This window comes from Lepisma saccharinum, chromosome 29, assembly GCF_977018435.1.
Source record: "Lepisma saccharinum chromosome 29, izLepSacc3.1, whole genome shotgun sequence".
NCBI lineage: Eukaryota > Metazoa > Arthropoda > Insecta > Zygentoma > Lepismatidae > Lepisma > Lepisma saccharinum.
Genome location: NC_139257.1, coordinates 43,282,400 through 43,304,623, shown reverse-complemented (window position 1 = coordinate 43,304,623; position 22,224 = coordinate 43,282,400). Strand labels below are relative to the sequence as shown.

The 22,224-nt window shown below is 34.0% G+C and overlaps 1 protein-coding gene across 5 annotated transcripts in view; it reads right to left on the bottom strand.

The window, feature by feature from the left end:
• LOC145981333 (uncharacterized) overlaps window positions 1-22,224 on the bottom strand; it is a 292,919-nt gene that overhangs the window by 32,536 nt on the left and 238,159 nt on the right. For all 5 annotated transcript variants that reach the window (XM_083114544.1, XM_083114543.1, XM_083114546.1 and 2 more), the window contains 5 exons: window positions 18,994-19,106; window positions 17,351-17,585; window positions 15,426-15,593; window positions 13,647-13,802; window positions 6,381-6,488 (listed from right to left, as the gene is read on the bottom strand). In XM_083114544.1, coding sequence (XP_082970670.1) covers window positions 6,381-6,488; window positions 13,647-13,802; window positions 15,426-15,593; window positions 17,351-17,585; window positions 18,994-19,106 — 780 coding nt within the window. The remainder of the gene's footprint in view (window positions 1-6,380; window positions 6,489-13,646; window positions 13,803-15,425; window positions 15,594-17,350; window positions 17,586-18,993; window positions 19,107-22,224) is intronic.

The following is a 22,224-nucleotide window of genomic DNA, read 5'->3' as shown; positions in this document are numbered from 1 at the left end:
TATGTTTCAATTCAGTTATGTTAATTGAAAGGCAGCTTTTAAAGGCAATAATGAAATACAAGGCGATTCTAATATTACAATATTATTATATGGCATCCACCGTTAATAATCTGATTACAAAAACACAACCTAATCCTTACAGTTTATGTTCGAAGTGTAAAAAATCTTACCACACTAACCAAATACTATGCACTAGTTGCGAAATACTAATAAACAACACAGAGAAGAAGCAAACTAGACTAAAATCGAGAAACATCGGCACCAGTAAAGAAAAATTCGAGCCAAGTGGGGAAAACATTCAAAACCCTATTCCGCCAAAAGAAAATGACGAAAATGGACAACAGTGCATCACTCTCACAAGAGATACCCTACTAAGTGAAAATAATAACATTCAGTGTGGTAAACAATCTTTGTGCCAGTCTACGGACAGAGTACAAAAATGCGCCGACCAATCAGCAACATCTTCTAACAAGAAAATTGGAGGAAACAAGATCGGAAAATACAGATGAAAAACTGAGGGGAAAAATTACGGATCTTGAATGTGAAGTGCTATCATTGAAGGAAATTATTCAACTGTTGCATAGTGATGTTACCAATGCAAAGAAGGAAAATGAGCTACTGAAGAAAAAAGTGCAAGTACTAGAGGCGGATAATGGAGAAACCAAGACTTGGAGTGAAGTTGTGAGCAGTGGAAAGAAACAATGTCATAAAAACGAAGAACAAAATGTCAATTTGTGGTGCAATTTACAAAATATGTTCAGTGTACTTCAAGATCAAGAAAACGAAAAAGGAAACGTTTACTTGGGGTGCGAACTACAGAATAAGTCCAGTGTACGTCAAGACCAAGATCAGGATAAAAACTGCATCTCCGGAATTTTCAAAGAGAAATGCAATCTCAAGCAACAACAAAATATGATCAATGGACTGGGAGAAGGAAAGAAACTGAAAGCAAATAAGAAAACAAAGAATGTAAAACCCAAAGTACTGATATTAAGTGACAGTCATGGAAGAAATTGCTCAAATCTTTTGTCTGAGTATCTGCCAAACTGTGAGGTAAGTGGCATTGTAAAACCAAGTGCAAAACTAAAAGATGCTTTAGATGATTGTAAGAAACTATGTTCAGACTTTACTAAGGAGGATAATATTGTGATAATGGGTGGTACAAATGACATAGCGTACAATGAATCAGAGGTGTATTTGCGGGAACTAAAAACAAAACTTGCCATCCTGAAGAACACAAATGTGCAAGTAATCCAAATTCCTGTAAGACATGACCTCCCAGAATGGTCAATAGTAAACAAGGAGATTAAGAAGACAAACAGGCAAAGTGAAAACCTCATCAATGAAATAGACCATGCAAAGGTAATAAAAGCAAATAACAACAGAGAAAATTTCACCATGCATGGCTTACATTATAATGTAAACAGAAAAAGAAATTTGTGTCAGTCCATAGCTATAAGTATTGCAAGTAATCAGGGAAACTCGTAATATCTGAGTCAGTACAGAAACTGACTCAGTCATCATTATCATTATCATTACCATTTACACAAAGTACGTTATCTATCTATTCACGTAATACTAGTGAAACTTGGCCTATATCTGCAGACAAAGTAATCAGTTCACAAAATCTGAACGCCAGTGTAGACGTACATACAGTTAATGTAAACAAAAATGAACAACTTCTTATCTCTGAAAACAAAAATATTTTTAGGTTAATGAGTCAAAATTTTCAGTCATTAAGGAACAAGGTCCATGAACTGGATGTGATTCTTGGATCCCTCGCAGAAGTCCCACATATAATTTGTGCCACTGAACATTGGTTGCGAGAAGAAGAGTTTTCTTCCACACAAATTCCAAATTTTAATCTAGCCAGCGCATATTGCCGTAAACACCACAAACGAGGTGGTGCTGCCATATTAGTTAAAAGCAATATACCATATGAAAATGTAACAAAAACTAATTATTTAAATGAAGAATTCAATTTTGAACACGCAGTAGTGAATTTAAAATTACAACAAAATGAAGCAACAGTAGTTTGCTTATACCGAACACCAGATGGACATTTATGCACATTTTTTGAAAAATTAGAAACAATGTTGTCCATTTTACTACATAAAAAACGACCCATTATAGTGATGGGCGATATAAACATAGATTTTTTAAAACACAGTCCGGAAAAAAATGAACTAAATACAATTCTAACCTCCCATAATTTGATTGCAACAATAAATTCACCAACAAGGATAACACCAACAAGTAAAACATGTATTGATGAAATAATAATTAACCAAGATTTTTTTGAATATACCACAAATATTTTACCTTTAGCCTTGTCCGATCATGAAGCAGTTTTCATAAGTGTCCATATACCAGAGAATATAAAAGAAAAACTGCAAAACATATCACTACTGTAGAAAAAAGAAAATTCACCAAGGAAAATATAGGAAACTTTGTATATTCCTTAAAGAAAGAAAACTGGACTGATGTGCTCATGGAAGAAGATTTAAATACAAAAGTAAGCTTATTCACAAAGACAGTAAAATATCATTTTGAAGCAGCATTTCCATACAAAACATACAGACAACCCCTAAATCAAACAAAATCAATTTTCTGGATAACTAAAGGGATAAAAAAATCCTGTGAAACAAAAAGAAATTTATATAAAGAAATTCAGAAAAACAAGAATCCCATACTTAAAGACCACTACAAAAAATATGTAATTATTCTCAGGAAGGTAATAAACAATGCTAACAAATTGACCATTGCAGATAAAATACGCAAATCTGCAAATAAATCAAAGAAACTATGGGAAATTGTTAATGATGAAACTGGTAAGAAAAGAAAGAACATGAATGAAAAAATAGAAATAATGGCTGATGGAGAGAAAATAAGCAATCCCCTTGATGTAGCACAAATTTTTAATACATACTTTGTGAACATTCCCAATACCGTAAATAAAAATGCAGTAATCTCTACACCTAGATTAAGAACATATTTCAACAGTCCCCGAAACATAAACACTATGTTTCTCACACCAGTATCTGAGGGAGAAGTCGAGAAGGTAATTATAAATTTAAAAAATAAGTATTCATCAGGGCCAGATGAATTTTCAAGTTCTCTACTAAAAAAATGTGGGAATAGTATTTTACAACCACTAGTAAGTATTTGCAACACATCTTTAGAAACAGGTATTTTTCCTAGTGAGTACAAAATAGCAAAAGTGAGACCATTATTCAAGAAAGGCAGCAAAGAAGAATGCTCAAACTATAGGCCAATTTCTCTTTTATCGGTCTTCTCTAAAGTAATAGAGAAAATTATGCTAAATAGATTAGTAACTTTCTTAGAAAAATACGACATTTTATCCAAACATTAATTTGGATACCAAAAAAGTAAGTCAATATCAGAAGCTATTTTTGAATTTACAAATAACATTCTAAAATCGAGAGACGAAAAAATGCATGTGCATGGATTATTTTTAGATTTTACCAAAGCTTTTGATTTGGTTCAGCATGGCATTTTACTAGATAAAAAGGACCATTATGGAATCAGAGGTTTAGCAAAAAAATGGTTCAAGTCTTATTTAAAAGACAGATGTCAGTATGTAGATATTAACAAAATCAAATCAGACCAATTGTTCCTCAATACAGGTGGACCCCAAGGCTCAATTCTAGGACCAGTTTTATTTTTACTCTACATAAATGATCTTCCAGAAACCTTATCAGAGTCTCAAACAATACTTTTTGCGGATGATACTAATATCATAGTAAAAAGCCTGGAATATGAGCTACTTCAAAAGAATTCAATTTCAACAACAACACAACTACAACACCTGGCTAAACAACAACAAGCTTTCCCTAAATGTTAATAAAACAGTTCTAATAAATTTTAATCCAGCAAAACAAATAAAAAACTTAAATGTAATTATTAACAATGAAGTCGTCAAAGAATGCAATGCAATAAAATTCTTAGGAGTATGGATAGACTCAAACCTGTCTTGGGACATGCAAATTACTAATTTAACTCAAAAGTTAAGCAGGCTCTGCTACATGATGAGAATTTTGAGAAATGTTTTAACTTTGAATGATATAAGGACAGTATATTTTGGACAGATTCAACCTGTACTTACATATGGTATCTCATTCTGGGGCAGCTCACCCAAAATGCAGAAAATTTTTATTTGGCAAAAACGCATATTAAAAATTATGAAGAATGTATCCCTCTCAAACCCAACAAAACAAATTTTCAATGAATTTCAAATATTTCCTCTTCCATGTTTGTACATATTAGAAACATTGTACTTTATTCATACAAATTCTAAAATCTTCTCAAAAAATCTGGACATACACAAGTACAGCACTCGTATGCATAACTCCCTCCATCTTTCTACTGTCCGTACATCCAAAACACATAGTGGTCTAGGATTTCAAGGTGTAAAACTCTATAACAAGCTGCCAGAGGAATTCAAGAATCATAATCCAACCAAATTTAAAATAACAGTAAAAAGCTTGCTTATGAAGTATTTGTTTTATAGCACAGAGGAGTACTTAAATCATATTTTTCATTAATAGACATAACCTTTGATTTTCTTCCATTTTTATGTTCACTAATAGCCATAACCTTTGATTTTTCTTCTATTTTTTAAGTTATTCTATACTCTTTTATACTTTTTAATATGCATAAGTATGTGTTAATTCCTTTGTACTCAAAATCATACATGTAATTAACCTATCCCATATCATAGTGCTATTTGTACTTATAAGATCAAGTGGACGGAAATAAATCATATCATATCAGACTGTCTCGTGACTGTTAAACTAATGTAGTAGCAGTGTCATATTGTTTAATTGATTGAAATGAAAATTTTGTACATTTTAAGGGAGGGGACCAACATACATTCGAGGGTAGATGTTAATTCCTTTGTACTCAAAATTATACATGTAATTTTATGTAATTTTATTTTATTTTTATTTTATACTCTATATACTTTTAATATGCTTAAGTATGTGTTAATTCCTTTGTACTCAAAATTACACATGTAATTGACCTATCTCATATCATAGTGCTATTTGTACTCATATGATCAAGTGGATGGAAATAAATCTTATCTTATCTTATCTTATCTTAAAATGGTAAAGCTCTCCCCCGTGCATTTCACCCTGCCATGAAGGCACATAGGAGGTGTAGATGTAAGGCTTGATTATATTACAATAAAACATTGATACTTTGTGCAATATCAGCAATCACTTACATAAATGTTTAATATTCGGGACAAAATTTGTAAAGAAAGTGTTCTGTATCTGTATTTAAAAAAATATGGTATTATTAAAATAATTTACAAATGTATCTATAATAATGATGTAATTAAGTAAGGGACAATTAGTGAAAGTAACAACAGTACTTACTTATCAAGTAAAAGTGTATATGCTACTCTACATAAAATCTTGACTGATACAACACAGAACACTATATATAGAGAGAGCCGATATACCCACTTCTCCACAAAACTGCTTTTTGTTGCAGGGCAGTAAGTTATAATAAGTTAATAGATGGGTTTCATGTGACGTCAGGATGTGCACAGCCACCATGTTTGCGGCCAATTTCATTTTTCGTTTGCAAGGAAATATCCACTACGCAGGATTTGTTACATCTGCACCAAATCACGAACATCTGCATTAGTATCTCCCTCCCACCCGCTCGAATTCCGTATGCTTACAAGAACTGGCCTCAATCATGGCTGCTCGAAGCCACAATGCAACAGTATGTGACGTAGGTGAAACATACCTATATAACAATAATGAAAACCAGTTTCTTGGGGAAATTAGTACGTCAGCTATCTCTACATACAGTATTTACTAGTGCGTCTCTTATTTTCCAAAATATGATCTATCTTGCCAGCTTTATGCCCCACACTGTATTTATTCCATAATAAGAGTCAATAATACTGTTTATAGAGTAGATAAGGAGACAATACAAAAATAATAAAATTCCAATCTCAGAAAATGCCACACAGAATGATTGATCCTAGACAATAGTAATCATTTTGACAGCAATTGTTAACACAAATGAAAGTATGAATTCTGTGCAAGTAATGGAGACAAAATTGAACTTCAACAGCATTGTCCATTACACTGGAAATTGCACTGGAGATAGAAAAGTATGTGTTACATTAAATTCTGTCAATGCCAAGACTGTTTGTTGGCAATTTCACCTATGAAATAATATTTCATAATTTCTAGAAATGTAACTTTCATACTTATGAGAGTAAATAATGAAAGAAAAAACTATTTTAAGGATTAATTTTTGAAGCATATTTTCAATATAAATTATAAAACAAGTATGCAAGTAAAATTAAATAAGAGGTAGAAATGTTTGAAAATTACCTCTGAAACCTTCTTTTTATTTTCATCTTGCTCTTCATCCATAGTTTTCTTGAGCTGATCATATTTCCTCTTGTTTTCTAACCTCTCTTTGTCCCTTTCACGCTCCACCTAAAGATAAATGAGAAGAAAGTCATCAATAGCCGACCATGTTGTACCACTTCATATGGATTGACCCCTTATTGCATGTCATTTCACCCATCTTTCCTCAACATTTTTTTAAAGGGAGCTGCAGTCCCATGAGTACACCCTTGGGAATGAAGTTGAGAAAAAGTTGATATGAAACTAGTAATTTGAATTGTAACATAGCCATTCAATATCCTGTATGCATAAATTGAATTTAGACATCATCAGAAAATATTATTTACAGTGAAGATAATCTTCCATGTACATTCATGAAGCTTCATTTAAGAATAGAAAAACTGACAATTGGAAAAATGTAGCCAGATAGTAAGTTTTTTGGACACATAACTTGTTTAAATTGTTTTTCCATATTCTATAATTTTGGTGAATATACACTATCTGATCATAAGTATCTGGACACCACTCGAAACTGTCATCAGACGTATTTTGTGCCACAAAATCTAAATATGGAAGGATACAAAGTAATTTTGAGCAGTTTCATCATATGCGATTACCATAGAAGAACAAATCGGTGATGATGATTGCCTGTATCAGCATGACAATGCATTGCCTGTGAGGGAAAGGTTTTCAGACAATAACGTTACAGAAATGGCCGGCCCAGAGCTCTGACTTGAATCCCTTTGAACACCTTTGGGATGAATTAGAATGCTGGCTTCACTCATGACCCCAACTGCTCTGGCTGCAGCTCTTCAGGAAGAATGGGCTGCCATTTCTCTGGATACGTTCCGACACCTGACTGAAAGTCTCCCATGCAGAGTTAGGGCTGTCATCGGGGCAAAGGGTGGACCTACTCCATATTAATGTCAATTACTGGAACTTGTGGCATAAGGCACGTCTGACACAGTTTTGAGTAAGTGTCCAGATACTTTTGATCAGACAGTGTATCATTCTTTAGGAATGCTTAAAAGTTCTTCTTTGTGGAAACATCATCATTGACCATGCACCACATCATATATAAAATATACTTCCATCAAGGTATAACATACTTGTAATAAATTTAAAAGTTTCTGTAGTATAATACCGTGCGTTCATTTCGATCTTCAGCCGAGAAATCGGGAGAAGCGTGGCGGGCGGAGATGCCGACATTTGCAGCCTGTAATGCCCGCTTATTTTTATGGACATATGCATACATTCATATAAATATTGCAAAACGAGCACTAACCTGTGTTATAAGGGTACGGTTTTAATTTTAGTAGCTTAGTAGCTGTATGTGCTGATGATTTTGACACGTCCATCTCACGGCGTAGAGGTTTGTTTGGAGAACGTTCTAACGCTGCACCAATTTCATCGAGTTTTGCTTCGGTTAGAATCCGTCGTTTTTGCTTAGGTGTTTTAAAATTTAACGATCCAGTTTCTCGTAATTTAAGGACAAGATGTCTAACCGTATCTCTATGTGGAGGTGAAACGCCTAGGAATTTCTGTACAAATTGCCTACACACGTCTCGACACGAGTCTGTTTTCACGTAGGCTAAGTGTCATACATAAGAATTCTTTGTTCTAACGTGAACCTTGCGGCTGGCATTCCAATCGTCTCACTGACACAACACACACACACACTGCAATAATACAAACAAGTAACGGCAAGTAACCAAGAATATCACTCTTTCGCACAGTACGAAATTAACACGCTCTTGGTTTACATCTGCTCGCCACTATATTCACAGCTCTGTCTTCATCTAGTCACGAAGGAACAAAAAACTCGAGCTCAGAGATTTCGGATTGCAAGGAAGCTCACGAAAACCATTGACTTTTAACGGTTTTGTCTGCAGCGTAATCTTGATACAGTGTTGCACATTCGAAACCTCCAAACGATCGACACAAAACTCTTTCAAGGATATAAACTTAAGCAGGACGTTACTGGTCAAAACTATGATTAAAATGTTTCATTATCTGTGGCTCTTAACATCATTTGTAAAGCGTATTTTTTTGTGTATATAAGGGCAGAACTTGGATGAATTACAGATGATGAATTATAACACAGGTTAGCCCTCGTTTTGCAATATTTATATGAATGTATGCATATGTCCATAAAAATAAGTGGTCATTACAGGACACATATGTCGGCATCTCCGTCAGCGCCGCCCGCAACGCTTCTCCCGATCTCTCGGCTGAAGATCGAAATGGACGCACGGTAGCAGTGAATGAGAAATGGAAATCATGTAATTATTTAGTAGCATTAGTAATAATAGTGATTGCAGTAGTCAAGATCTCCAAGAGAAACTTTAAAATATATATTACATTAACACACACTTTTTTTCTTTTGAAATACAAATTTTGTGAAAATAGAAAAGACCTTTGAAATATTTTAATATTAAACAACAATACATATGAAATCTATTTAGTAAGTACATGTACTGTGAGCAGGGTGGATTAACACACTTACATTTGACAATCAAAAACTTTATTCACCAATTCCATCTCTCTTATATGTATAACAAATAAACCTACCTTCATTCCTTACAATGCAGCAATAGTAAAAGAAAATTCAGGTCATATTTTAAAAATCATTTTTTGATTTTATTTAAATAAGATTTTTTTATTTAAATAGATTTTTATTTTTTTTTTAAAAAATCACCCTTAAAATTGCTTGTGTGTTTTTATAGAACGGCTTTTTCTAGTTAACTGCCTGTAAAATATTTAGGCAGCTTGATTAAAGCATATAAAAATTACATGTAAATGTATTTTTTTTCTGTCTACTATGGAAATGTTTGTTGAGTGTCTTAATGAAACTATAATAAATTTCAGTAACTTCTCTTTCAGTGAAAATAAAACATTCTGGATGTACTACGTAATTGCAAATTAAAATATTATTTTGTAGTCTTCGTAGATGAATTTTGTTATGTTTTTTTGTGATAGGTTTGCAAATAATCAGCTGCCATATTTATTTAGTTATTTATTTACAGTTTAACATGATTAGCATTTTGTATATTATTCTCAGAAAATGTTTGCTATTTTTGCCCATAAAAATTATTGAATTTTAAATCAAGGTAAATGTAAGTGTGTTTACAGTTTGTATATTACATTTCCTGTCGTATGAGCTTCACACAATCAGTACATATATTTTGTTTCCTTTCTTTTTTTCTTAGAGCCTAATGAACACCATTAAATGATTACGAGATTAATGTACTTTCAATAAAAGTTATTCTGATGTGTATAAAAACTTTACATACATTATTCCATAAATTATTTATTTAAATCTTGATTTAAATCAACCCACCTTGACTGTGAGTATAACACTTTTTGATGCAAGTGATATTTTAGAAAGGTTAACATTTTTTGCACATTCTTGCCTACAGAAATGTAGCACTTCTTGCAATATTCTTTTCTGCTTGTGACTTTGCATAAGGGCATATGTGACTTCATATATTTTCTGAATACATGTGCATAGTAGCATATTTTCCATTCATTTGTCTACTTTCTTTAGAAATGGTAGGATTTGGACAATGAAATGTTAATCCATTAATTGCTCGATCTATTCAATGGTAATAAATATAGTTCATGATTGAAACAGTATTTTTTTTAATTGGAACCAGAATTGAAAAAAAGTTAAACCTGGAAACATAAAATCAATATGAGAGACCAAATGATCCCTATAGGCTGCAAAAATACAAATGATGCATCTTGACCTTTTACATTTATCCATGGTCAGACACCAAAGTGGCAGAAAGTACTTATATCCTGTATTTGAATAACTTTCACTATAAATAAATACTTCTATACAAATGGTATTTTATATATATCACTTGAATTGACTCAATTCATGTTAATGAAAATTTAATTTTTGATATTTTTTTTCCAGTAAATTATGCTTAAAGAGTTTTTACATAAATAAAATAATTGGGTTCATTCCACACTTACATTTGACAATCAAAAACTTTATTCACCAATTCCATCTCTCTTATATGTATAACAAATAAACCTACCTTCATTCCTTACAATGCAGCAATAGTAAAAGAAAATTCAGGTCATAATTAGAGAGTTTGGATTTTTCTTGGTATATTTCTCATAATTGTAACTTAAACAATGTTTTGATGTCTCTCGTCTAAAATAGAATTCACATTATTTTAAAGTTGGTTTGCAAAACAGAACTATGAGATGCGAATGCATGTATAACAAAGACAATTTATGTACAAAGGAAAACTAAGAAAGCTTCAGATTTTACATATTTTGTAGGGATGGGCCGATATGAAATTTTGGCAGATACTGAAACTAGGGAGCCGAAGTTGATGACCTAAAAAATATAGGTATATGACCTATAGAATGTCCTAAAAAATGGGGGAAAATGACGTAAAAAATGCAAGAAATGACTATTAACCTTTTGAGTCCCAAAGCCATTTTCACAAGTAAGCCTCACGGTCCTGAGCCGATTTTGAGCAAAATGCAGAGTTTCAATTAAATGAGTGTAGATCGGAGACTAATTGCCCTAGAGAGATGAGTGATATATCGTTGTACGCGGAATAAACCAGAGATTCAGACTATATGAAATTTATGCAAATTCGGCATATATATGGAGGGGGAAAGGGGGGAAATCCCCTGAAAATACTTTTTTTTTTAAAATGGGGTTTCGCCCCCCTCCCGCCCCCTCGAAAAAATACATGACAGTGTCGACATGCACATGGAAATGATCGCTGACATGTAAGGAACACAAAAATGTTTGCATTATTATCATATGACCAATGTAACTTGAGTTGTACATCCCAAAAGGAATGGTCGGCACGCCACTGATTCAAACTTCAAAATGCAGCAGTACCTTGAAATGACTTTAGCTCAGAGACTATTTGCCCTGGAGATATGAATGATATACCGTTGTACGCAGAATGAATCACAGATTCAGACGATATATAATTTATGCACATTCGGCGTGTATATATGGAGGGGGAAAGGGGGAAATCCCCTGAAAATACTTTTTTTTAAAAAATGGGGTTTCGCCCCCCCTCTGCCCCCCCCGAAAAAAAGGATATGAAAAGTTCAAAATGCACATAGAAATTATCGCTGGCATGGAAGAAACAGAAAAATATTTCATCATTGTCGTATGACCAATGTAACTTGAGTTGTACCCCCAAAAGGAATGGTGGTCACGCCACTGATTCAAGCTTCAAAATGCAGCGGTACCTTGAAATGACTATAGCTCAGAAACTAAATGCCCTAGACATATGAAAGATATATCGTTGTACGCAGAATGAATCACAGATTCAGACGATATATAATTTATGCACATTCGGCGTACATATGGAGGGGGAAAGGGGGAAAATCCCCTCAAAAATACTTTTCTTAAAAAATGGCGTTTCCCCCCGCCCCCCCCCCCCCCCCGAAAAAAATGTCAAAATGCACAAAATGCAAAATTTATGCAAATTTGGCGTATAATGGAGGGGGAAGGGAGAAAAACCCCAAAAATTATTATAAAAAATTGTTGAAATGTTTGAAATTTATATTTTCCCTTGAAAAGAGACGCAAAAGAGAAGTCCCTTTTCCCGCCTTTTCACCTCCATTTTCATGAAGAAAAAAAAAGGTGCAAGAAACATTTCTGTTAAATACATGTGTTAGGAACAATATATATATATATATATATATATATAAAATCGAAATTCTAGCCAAAAATAGAAAAGTTATAACGTAAAAACTACAACCTTGACCCAGCATCTCGTTCGAGACGCTTGGGATCCAAAAGGTTAAATTTGTTAGTTTCGGGTTAAAAATTTAAATGAAAAGGGAATTAAACAAAATGCAACCTCCTTATCTGCTCTTAAATTTGAGTTTGCCCCAGACGGACACCTGGTAGTTTCCCCGGACACAACAAAGACTGTCACCAGTTCAGCATTTCTTTTTCTCGTAAATTGCAATCCTGCAAGATATATATTTCACCTTTGTGAATATACTCAATAATATTATCAAAATGAAAGAAGTGACAAAATATGATGAAACAATACACCAAATATTGCGAAAAATGACAGGAAAATGCCGAAAATCGGGGAAAATGACCTAAAAACCTGAAAATTGGCAAAAAATGAAAAAAAAAATGCATTTTAAAATTACTCCCTCTGTCCCATAATTATTGTTCGGTACATTTTTGTTTGTTGTGTCATAATAATTGTCCGATATTCAAATGACATTGGTGTATTCAGAAGAACATGAAACACAGGAATAATTGATTGATTGATTTGGTGTTTTAAGTCCACTTTATGCACAGTAAGGCTAATCGGGACTGGGCCTACAGTTTAAAGTGGGATCCGAACCACTTAGTGCCTCCACCGGGTATCGAACCTGGGACCCCTTGATTACAAGGCGACGACGCTACCACTGCGCCATCGGGGAGGCCCGAAACACAGGAATGAGTCATACAACTTTATTACTCAAGGATCAGTACAAATTGTGCTTTCCATCTGCCTCATAGTCTGTCATTCCTGTACTACCATTTTGGCATACCGGACTATAATTATGGGACAGAGGGAGTATCTTTTTTGGGTTCTAGACGAAGTGTAATATTGTGTATATTTAATGGGCATCGTGTCCAAGATGCCAGAAAAAAAGATGACATTTCATCAACTTCCGCTCCCTAGTGATAAAGTACAGATATAAAAGTTACCAATACCGCGATATAAAATTAGAAGTGGTCCTTGAAGAACATGAAAGGTTCATTGACCTCCTTAATAAATATGTGTTTCAAGGTGACTGCAGTGCAAAAGAAATTGCGTATTTAGACATTTACTTTTTCAGAAAGTAGGGCATCGAGATTATCCATGAAAATTACAACAAAATGGCAGAATTCTGCACTAAATTGTCAGATATATATAGATATATCGGAACGGTAAAATAATTGGTAATTTTACCGATACACCGATATGCTTATATCGGCCGATACTGAAAGAGTACCGATTAATCGATCCCATCCCTAATATTTTGGAAGATTTTAAATACATTGTGAACTCATGAAATTAATTTGAACTTTTTTAAACCATAAACAAACTTCATTAACTGACATGTTTATGTCAGTGCTATGCCACTGTTTGCAGCACAAGAGGAGAGAAAAACATTTTTGGCACTTCTGGCTTATATCAGTAGGACTTCATTATTTCCTCTTGACAGTGCATCCAACATTATTAAAAGGAAAGGTGCCCATAAGTTTACCTCAAACAGTGTTTGCCGAAGATCTCGAGCAAGTGTCGAAGTTTCCTGCAGAAGCCTCTGTTGCTCCTCCCTCTCCTTGTGCCAGGCCAGTTCCATTCGTGTCTTGAGACCGGGAATCTTTGTCCTGCCACTGCTGAGGATTCGTTCTTCTTCGAGCTGCAATGCACCACAGAAAATATTTTCAGGGAAAGAGAAATCAATAACATTATACATTTAAACCTATAACTGAAAATGGGTCTAGTTTAAAAGACTACCAAGTGATTTCTATGCGAGACAATAAAGCTACGTTTATAATTTCTATTCTGAATGGAGTCTGAATGTAACATTTCTAGCTGCTTTCTTCGATTCAAACTCATCTTTAAAAAAGGTATTCAACTTGTAGGCCTTTAATGCTTATTCAGAAGAAAAACATTCAACATGAAATAATAATACATTAAACTACAAAAAATGAGACCGACTGAACTTATAAATTGTTTAAATTAATGAATAAGGAAATAAAAAATGTAAGGTTGACAGGTTAACTAACCGTTTTTGTAAATACTACATGCCATGAGTATTATACTTCTATTCTTTTACAATATAATGTAAGGTAAACCAGGGTATTAAGGACCATGGGGCATTAAGGACCGTGTGCTAAAATTTCATAAAAAGCGCAAAGAAATGTGAAGCTGCAGGCACACCAGCCGTGTGCACGGCCTGTGATCCTCTCTTGTTTGTGTAAATAGTACTCTGCACAGAAATGGCATGTAAGCTGCATAGTTAGACCGTGAAACTGAACCAGCCAAAAGGCAGACGTGCGAAAACGCCATAAAGAAGTGCTGAGCGGCTGCATGAAGTTAAAAACGAATCCTGGAATGTCTACTGCACTAACAGCTACAGAAGAATTACAATTAGAGGAGTGCTTCATTCTATTTCCTCAGTGGGGTTTTGGAATGAACAAACAAGACTTGTGTAACGTAGTTCAAGATTATTGTGTTTCGAAAAAGAAGGTCGTACCATTCAAAAGTGGACAGGTGCTTGATACCCCATTGGCTGGTCCTTATTACCCAGCAAAGGGGCAATTGGGACCGTACAACCTACCTTTCAATTCATTGTTGTTTTTGCCTTTGCATTATATTCCTACTCGTTTGTGTTGTCATTAATGTAAACATTCCAGAATGCATCCTGTTTGTGTTTTCTTGAACAGCTCTTGATGAATTTCTTCAATGAAATAGCAATTTGGTGGTCCTTAATACCCCAGTTTACCTTACATCTTCGCACTACATAGTTTGAAAATAATTGTTCTAATCTGATACATTGTTTGAAAAAATTAAGGGGCAAAGAACTATCTTCGTGGTGACTATTGGTAATTAATACTTAACTATGAGTATAATTTCTTTTAAAAATGCCCTAGTTCATTTTTATGAGAACAAAAGAATATAATTAAAATTTGAATTTAATAGTAGAGTTAGTGTTGATCTGGTTTAATTTCTTTGCACAAAGGAATTTAGCCTTTTAGTTGCTCTAAAATCTTGGTTTCCTTTGTGGTCAAGCGTATTAAGTGTTCAATTTCTGGTGTTCATAGTCTTGCCCATAGTACGGTGTTCTTTGTGACAATGTTTGTCTATAATGTCTACTAATCATTCATTCTCAACACAATGAACAGATAGACAAATGGCATTAAGAGGTCAAAATTCAAGAAATACTGAAATATATGTGTGACACAGTACAATCCAATTATTGCCACAAGTTAAAAAATTCATAATATTCTTTATATTTGACTAGAAATTACAAACGTACCTCATTTATTCTTGATTGCATCTCTGAAAGTTTGATCTCCCACGAAGATCTCTCAGAGATGAGTTCGGTTTTCACCTTTGAACAATCCAATCGTGCCTCTGACAGCTCATCTTCCAAGCAAGTGATCTGTTGATCCAGAGTTGCAATTTTGTCACGTGTCTCTTCAGCCTGGTTAAACACACAATTTTCAGATTTATATTGCACACACATGACAACTTCAATTTAGCATATACGTAGGTCCCCCCCCCCTTCCCCCTGGGCTATAACTTTTTAATTGAGTGAGGGAAGTTTATGATTTTACATTCAAATGAAAGTTTGTAACATGCTCTTTTAAAGGGTAACAACACTTTTTGATGTAGTCCCCACCAGCGTCAATATCCTTCCGACATCGGTGCACTAGTTTATGCATGCAGTCACAGAAAATGAGGTTGGCTAACATTTGTCAGCTGAAGAGGGACCCACCTTGAACACACTTTTTCTGAACCCAAGTTTGTCATTGATGAATTGATTCACTTTTTCAAGCACGTGCCCAGAATGTCTACTATAGTTTTTCTTGTATGTACGCATTGCTTGCATGATAGAATTATTTTCCTGTAGTTTACGGTTATTACAAGCATAAGAAAACAGTTTTTTCTTTGTGACGTTTCAGGAGAACACACGCTCCTTTCATCAGACATTTATTTTCATTTTGACTAAAGATACAGTTCTTTAGTATCTGTATCTTTAGTCAAAATGAAAATAAATGTCTGATGAAAGGAGCGTGTGTTCTCCTGAAACGTCACAAAGAAAAAACTGTTTTCTTATGCTTGTAATAACCGTAAACTACAGGAAAATAATTCAGAATGTCTACGATCTCTCTCACGAATCACACATCTCTCGAGTGAATGCAGAGGGGGCATCCACTGCGGTACTTCTCCTTAAAGTGGCCATGGCAGGGTTGTCTGTGTGAACAGTTCTCACTCATCCCCTGACCGTGCTAATGTCAATGCATGTTTCCCAATATACGGCATGCATCCGACGGTGGATTTCGATAGGTGAAACATCTTCCACAGCCAGAAATTCAATCACAACATGCTGCTTGAACTGTACATCTACGTAGTCAGATATCTTTCAAGCTACTGCTCCGATGTCAGTGGCAATACCTCAAACAGAAAACATCCTCTGAGAACAGACATTCCAAATTTTTATTTAAATGTAAAATCATAAATTTCCCTCACTCAATAAAAAAGTTATAGGCCAGGAGGCAAAACATATTGAACAACCCTTGTATTATTACAATATTGAAATAAATTCTAATTATACTTATTTAGAAAGTCACAACAGGTTTGTTGGAATTCCTAATTTTTAGGTCAACCTCAATCCTTTAGACATGGATGATAAGTACAAGGTTCAACTTTTTTATGCCTTTTTACATATTTTAAAGCATTTAAACCATGTCTTTACAAGTCCTTTAATACCTTGGATGACAGAAGTCGATATGAAAATTTAGAAAAAAATCAAAACAAGGTATGGATTGTATCTTTGTCTCAGTTTTTTATTGTTGATAACATGTAGTGCAAAATATCAACATTTTATTACATTGCCCATGTCATTACAGAAAAGACCAAATGACACAATTGTGAAGTTGAAATTCATTGATGTATTACACCAAGGAATGGTAAAAATTTACATATACCGGGTGGTCCAAAAGTCCTGGAACGGTCACATATCGTGAGAAATACACATCGAATCGGAAAACGAAAAAATACGTGTTGAATAAGTGAAAGAAAGCTATTCAATGATATCACACTTAATTCTCCACCCCCGTATATAAAAAAATTGTTGTGGTTGAAATTTAAATTAACTGAAATTTGCCAAATTTTATGCAAACAAATATCATTAATAAAATATTAAATTACATTCTAGATTTTGTCATAATTTCTTACCTCGTCTATATTGGAGTTTGATAATCTATTTTCCTTTATTTTTCCAGCTTTGAGGTCTCCAATGGTCTTTTGCGCTCCTTCCAGCATGTGCCTGAACGTGTCTCTCTCCCTCTTGAATTTTGCCACCTGAGATTGCAAGGATTGCAACTCCTCTCCAATCAGAGCCACTCTACTGTCATACCTCATCTTCACCTGCGCAATCTCAGCCTTGTGATTCCTCTCTTCCTGGCTCATCCTGTATATCAAATAAAAATATGTTATTCTAAACTACCATTTGGGGATCATTCTAATCATAATCCATGATATGTGTGACTTACTCACTTTATGTATATATTAATTCGTACTTTCAATAAATTAAAAATACAAAATTATGTTACTTACGTGAAAGACAAGGAAGAAACTGGTAGGGCGCATGAGAACAGTGTAACAGGCGTCCCTTCTTTTTTAATGTTTTAGTTGTACTTTTAGTGCAAAGGTTTTATAGTGATAGTTTTAACAAATGATACAGAACATGGGGGTAACAATGGTTTTAGAAGTATTTTCCAAATTTGTATTGTTTCCTTTTTCCTGACGAATGACACGATTTGGTGATTCTATGGTATATTTCAGATAGCCGAGAAAAGAACCTGAAGAAGGAAACAGTTGTTTCCGAAACGTTGTTGCACAAATAGATACTCATTTCACGTAAGTAACATAGTTTTGTATTTTTAATTTATTGAAAATACGAATTAATAGATAATTCTGATGTTTCTTGTTAGAAGAAAATGCTTCAGAAAAGCTTTGCCAAAGTTTCTTCTAAATCGACTTTGTGCTCAGACAGATGAATTCACTATATTTGATTTACTTGTGTGAAAATATTCCCAAGTAGCAAATTGCATATGCTATACCATACATTTATTTTAGTTGTTTATACCATTTTTACATTGGCATTTTCAGTTGTATAGATAACAAAGTATTCAGTACTGATAATCGTTTGTTTTCACATAGCAATATACTGAACACAATAAAATATGTTAGTTGTACAATTATGTTACTGTAAACATTGAGTACAGTTCAGCTACACAGTGGGACTATCAAAAACCATAGAAAACATTAGCAGTACAGTTCATCTACTGCAAACACTAAGTGTTTCAAAACAGCTATTGATCTACTAACAACAGTAGACAGAATTGTCAGTGGGGCCTTTTTCAATGGAATAATATAAAATAGGGCATGCAACATAGGAGGTTAAACCCTGTGACTTCACCCTGGTGACATGACATCACCCTGGTGACATGACATCACCCTGGTGACATGACATCACCCTGGTGACATGACATCACCCTGGTGACATGACATCACCCTAGTGAAATGACAATATTTCCATTTCTTGAGTATTTTTTTCCGACACAAAAATAAATGACAGTGGCAACCTTGAATCTCTGCTGTATGGCAGCATACATATAGATTAGAAAGTATAATTTTTTGAGCGCTAGTCGAATCAAAATAAAGCCTCAACAAGCAGAATGTTATTGAGAAAAGTTGTTCATCTCCAGGCCCTGCACAAGCTGTATAAGTGTGTCAGTCATGTACCAAGGTTTAAATCTCCCACTTCCGAGGAAATTAAATTACTCTCTTTTCTGTTGTAAAGTCATGCTACGAACCTTGTTTTCAATTCCTTCAACTGTTTCTCAGTAGCTGTTGTGTCTGCATTCATACTACGGTGGATCTTGGCTACTCTTTCAAAGTCTTCTAGATTTCTTCTCAGTTCTTCATTCTAAACACAGAAAGAAATTGACAACAGATTAGATTTGAAAAAAAAAAGTCTGTAAATATTGTTTCACAAACATGATGAAAAATACTTTCTTGGAATCAACCTGACTTTGAGAATCTGCAGCCCAGTCAACACACTAACGTTGCCACAACGTTGTATGTATGTTGTATTTATGTTGAATGTTGTATGTAGGGGAACAACGTTGTGATAACGTTGCATCAACATTACAAAAAAAAAAAAAAACATTCCACTGAATAGGCTTTAGTTTGGATGGTCACCACCATGAGTGCTACAAGCGTCAGATCGGAGTGTTTTGTTTAATCTGAATTTGTATGTGCACTGACCACCAAACCTTATATTTCCTACAGCGTACACTAGATGGCAGTGTGACTCAAATGCAAAACAAACATAACTTTTAGTAACACAAATAAGGATAACTTCAATTGTAATTAGTGAAAAAATGTGTTTTTTTATCCTTCGAAAGATGTGTGAATATTGAAGTTGTAAGGAAGATCAGAAAATGAAATATGTTGAATACAAGTGAAACTCCCATGATAAATATTTTTATCCAAGACTATATAATCAGGAGCTAAGTGCTGCAAAAAGAAACTGATTACCAGGTGTAGTTAGAGATTTGTTAATTCATGAAAATCTCCAGACTAACAATTTCCTATTTTGGTGGAGCAGGAAAAGTTTCTATAATATGTAAAGAGAAACTGTGACACATATGTAGTATATACAAAAATGGCTTGGCAAGATTGCTAATAGCTTACCATGTGAAATAACCATATTTTAAATATGCATTGTTATATTCGTAAATTACACAGGCAGCAAGGTAATGTTGCAAAAAAAGTTGTGGCAACATTAACCCCTTACATACCTAACATTGCTACATAAGGTTTAGAATTAGAAAAAAAATCTCAATCAACAATTAATTAATACTAAGCTTTCCTTCTAAGTTTTATATTTGGGATGATTATTTGTACTTTATCAATATTGGCCAATATAGACATACCAGCGTATATTTATAAACTGCCTTATTTTAGTGCAGAATTAAGTCATTTTGTTGAGATTTTAATGTATATAAATATGTAATTTACATGCCGCAGGTTTGTGAAATATCGTGTAAATATGCAGCTTCTGTTTCACTGCAGTCACCTGTTTATATACTTTAACCATTAATGTTGGTGAATCATCCAAGTTCTTCATGGAACATTTGAAATTTTATACCAGACTGGCCAAGGGTGTGCTAAGATAGGATTTGAGGTTTCAACCCCCTGAAATGTCTTTGATATAGTAATAGTAATAATAAAACATGTACTTTCTTTGTTCACTTCTTTTACATTTGCTGTATTTATAGAAATTATAAAGCTTTAATTTTATTATTCACAGATGGAGCATGAGTGTTATGTAAATATCAGAAAACTTTTCATTAAACTTTAAACTGACTCAAATAATTTGAATATAGCTTTCAAAATTACAGTCAAAAATTAGAATCAAATCTTAAATTCATGGAAAGTTAGAATGGACATGTCCACTATACCATGAAATATGTTTTAAATCCATTCATAATGGAAATAGGTAAATAATATGTGTCAAATATCGCATCACCTGGCTGATATCATGAGAAAACTTCATTTCTACATTGTATTCTTACATGGGTCATTCCACACCATTTCAACGAGGTCATGTCACCCACCAACTCAGATTTCGATGAAATTTGATATACATCCTTCCCCTATGGTTAAAAGAAATCCCCTAAAAAAATTTCACTATCTCAAATGGTTTTATTTTACACCACTTTGAAATGCCATTGTATTGGTGTTGAGACACTCAACAAAAGATACCCTTCCATTAAATTAGGCATGCCTAATTTAATGGAAAGTGTGCCTAATTTAATGGAATGACATCTCTACGCTGGGAGGAACCAGGCTAATCGACGTCTATAGTGTTTCAAAGGCAACAGATCCCGTTGCAGTAGCACTTGCAGAGACGATTTCACACAGGTAAAACAGCGCCAGCGAAAATGCAGAGTAAGCCAGGCTGGCTCGGTAGCTCAGTGGTAGAGCAATGGCACGGATTGCCAGAGACCCGGGTTCGAGTCCTGTTCGAGCCTGCATTTTTCACTGAAAATCTACAAAAGATACCCTTGCTTACATTTTATTTCTTTTCTCCTTAACCAATGATCAGATCTCTTTGAAATTTTACACAACGTTTAATGAAATAATGAGGATTTCAGTAAAAAATACATCAGCACTAAAATGTTTTTACAAAAGACTAATAATGGACTTGTACTCTAAATTTTGTTGTTGGAAACTCGGTTGCGAAAACCTGAATTTTCAGCAGCATGTGGGCTTGATGAAACCAAAAGTTGTTGATGTTGAAAATCACACAAAGAATGAAATTTATGTTTTTTTTACCCCTCCAAACAAAAATTTTACGTTTTTTGGACATTACGTAAAATTTCAGGGTCAATCCATACCAAATGGTCCAACACTGGTTGCTCGACCATTTTTAAAAATGTTTATGTTTGTCGTTGTAACTCCTGTACAAGAGTAGTTCAAAACTGGCATTATTTTTTTAAAACTAGACTTCGTTTGAAAATGGCAGAAATTTTTGTTTCATGACTTGCGAAATTTTTGGCCTTTGAAGACAGTTGCGATAATTAGGATAACTCAGCTAAGAAAAATTTAGAAATCTGAGGTAAAAAACGTTGTTTTCAGTACATTTCAGGCTACATTTTATGTTCCATACCTTTTTTCACCTTATCTAATGCAAATGGCTGAAATTTAGGGTCAAAACTGACTGATATTCAATTTTGAAGGGAAATCAATGTATAGGATAATTTTTTTAGTAAACAAGCAATGAAATATCAGAGCTATAATATTTTTTGGAGGAAACATATATCGCAAGTCATGAAACAAAAATGGCCACCATTTTAAAATGAAGTCTAGTTTTAAAAAATACTGCTTGTTTTGAACTACCCTTGTACAGGGGTTGCAACAACAAAGAAATGATTTTTTTTAAAAAATGGTTGAGCGACCAGTGCTTGACCATTTGGTATGGATTGACCCTGAAATTTTACGCAATGTCCAAAAAAAGTAAATTTTTTGTTAGGAGG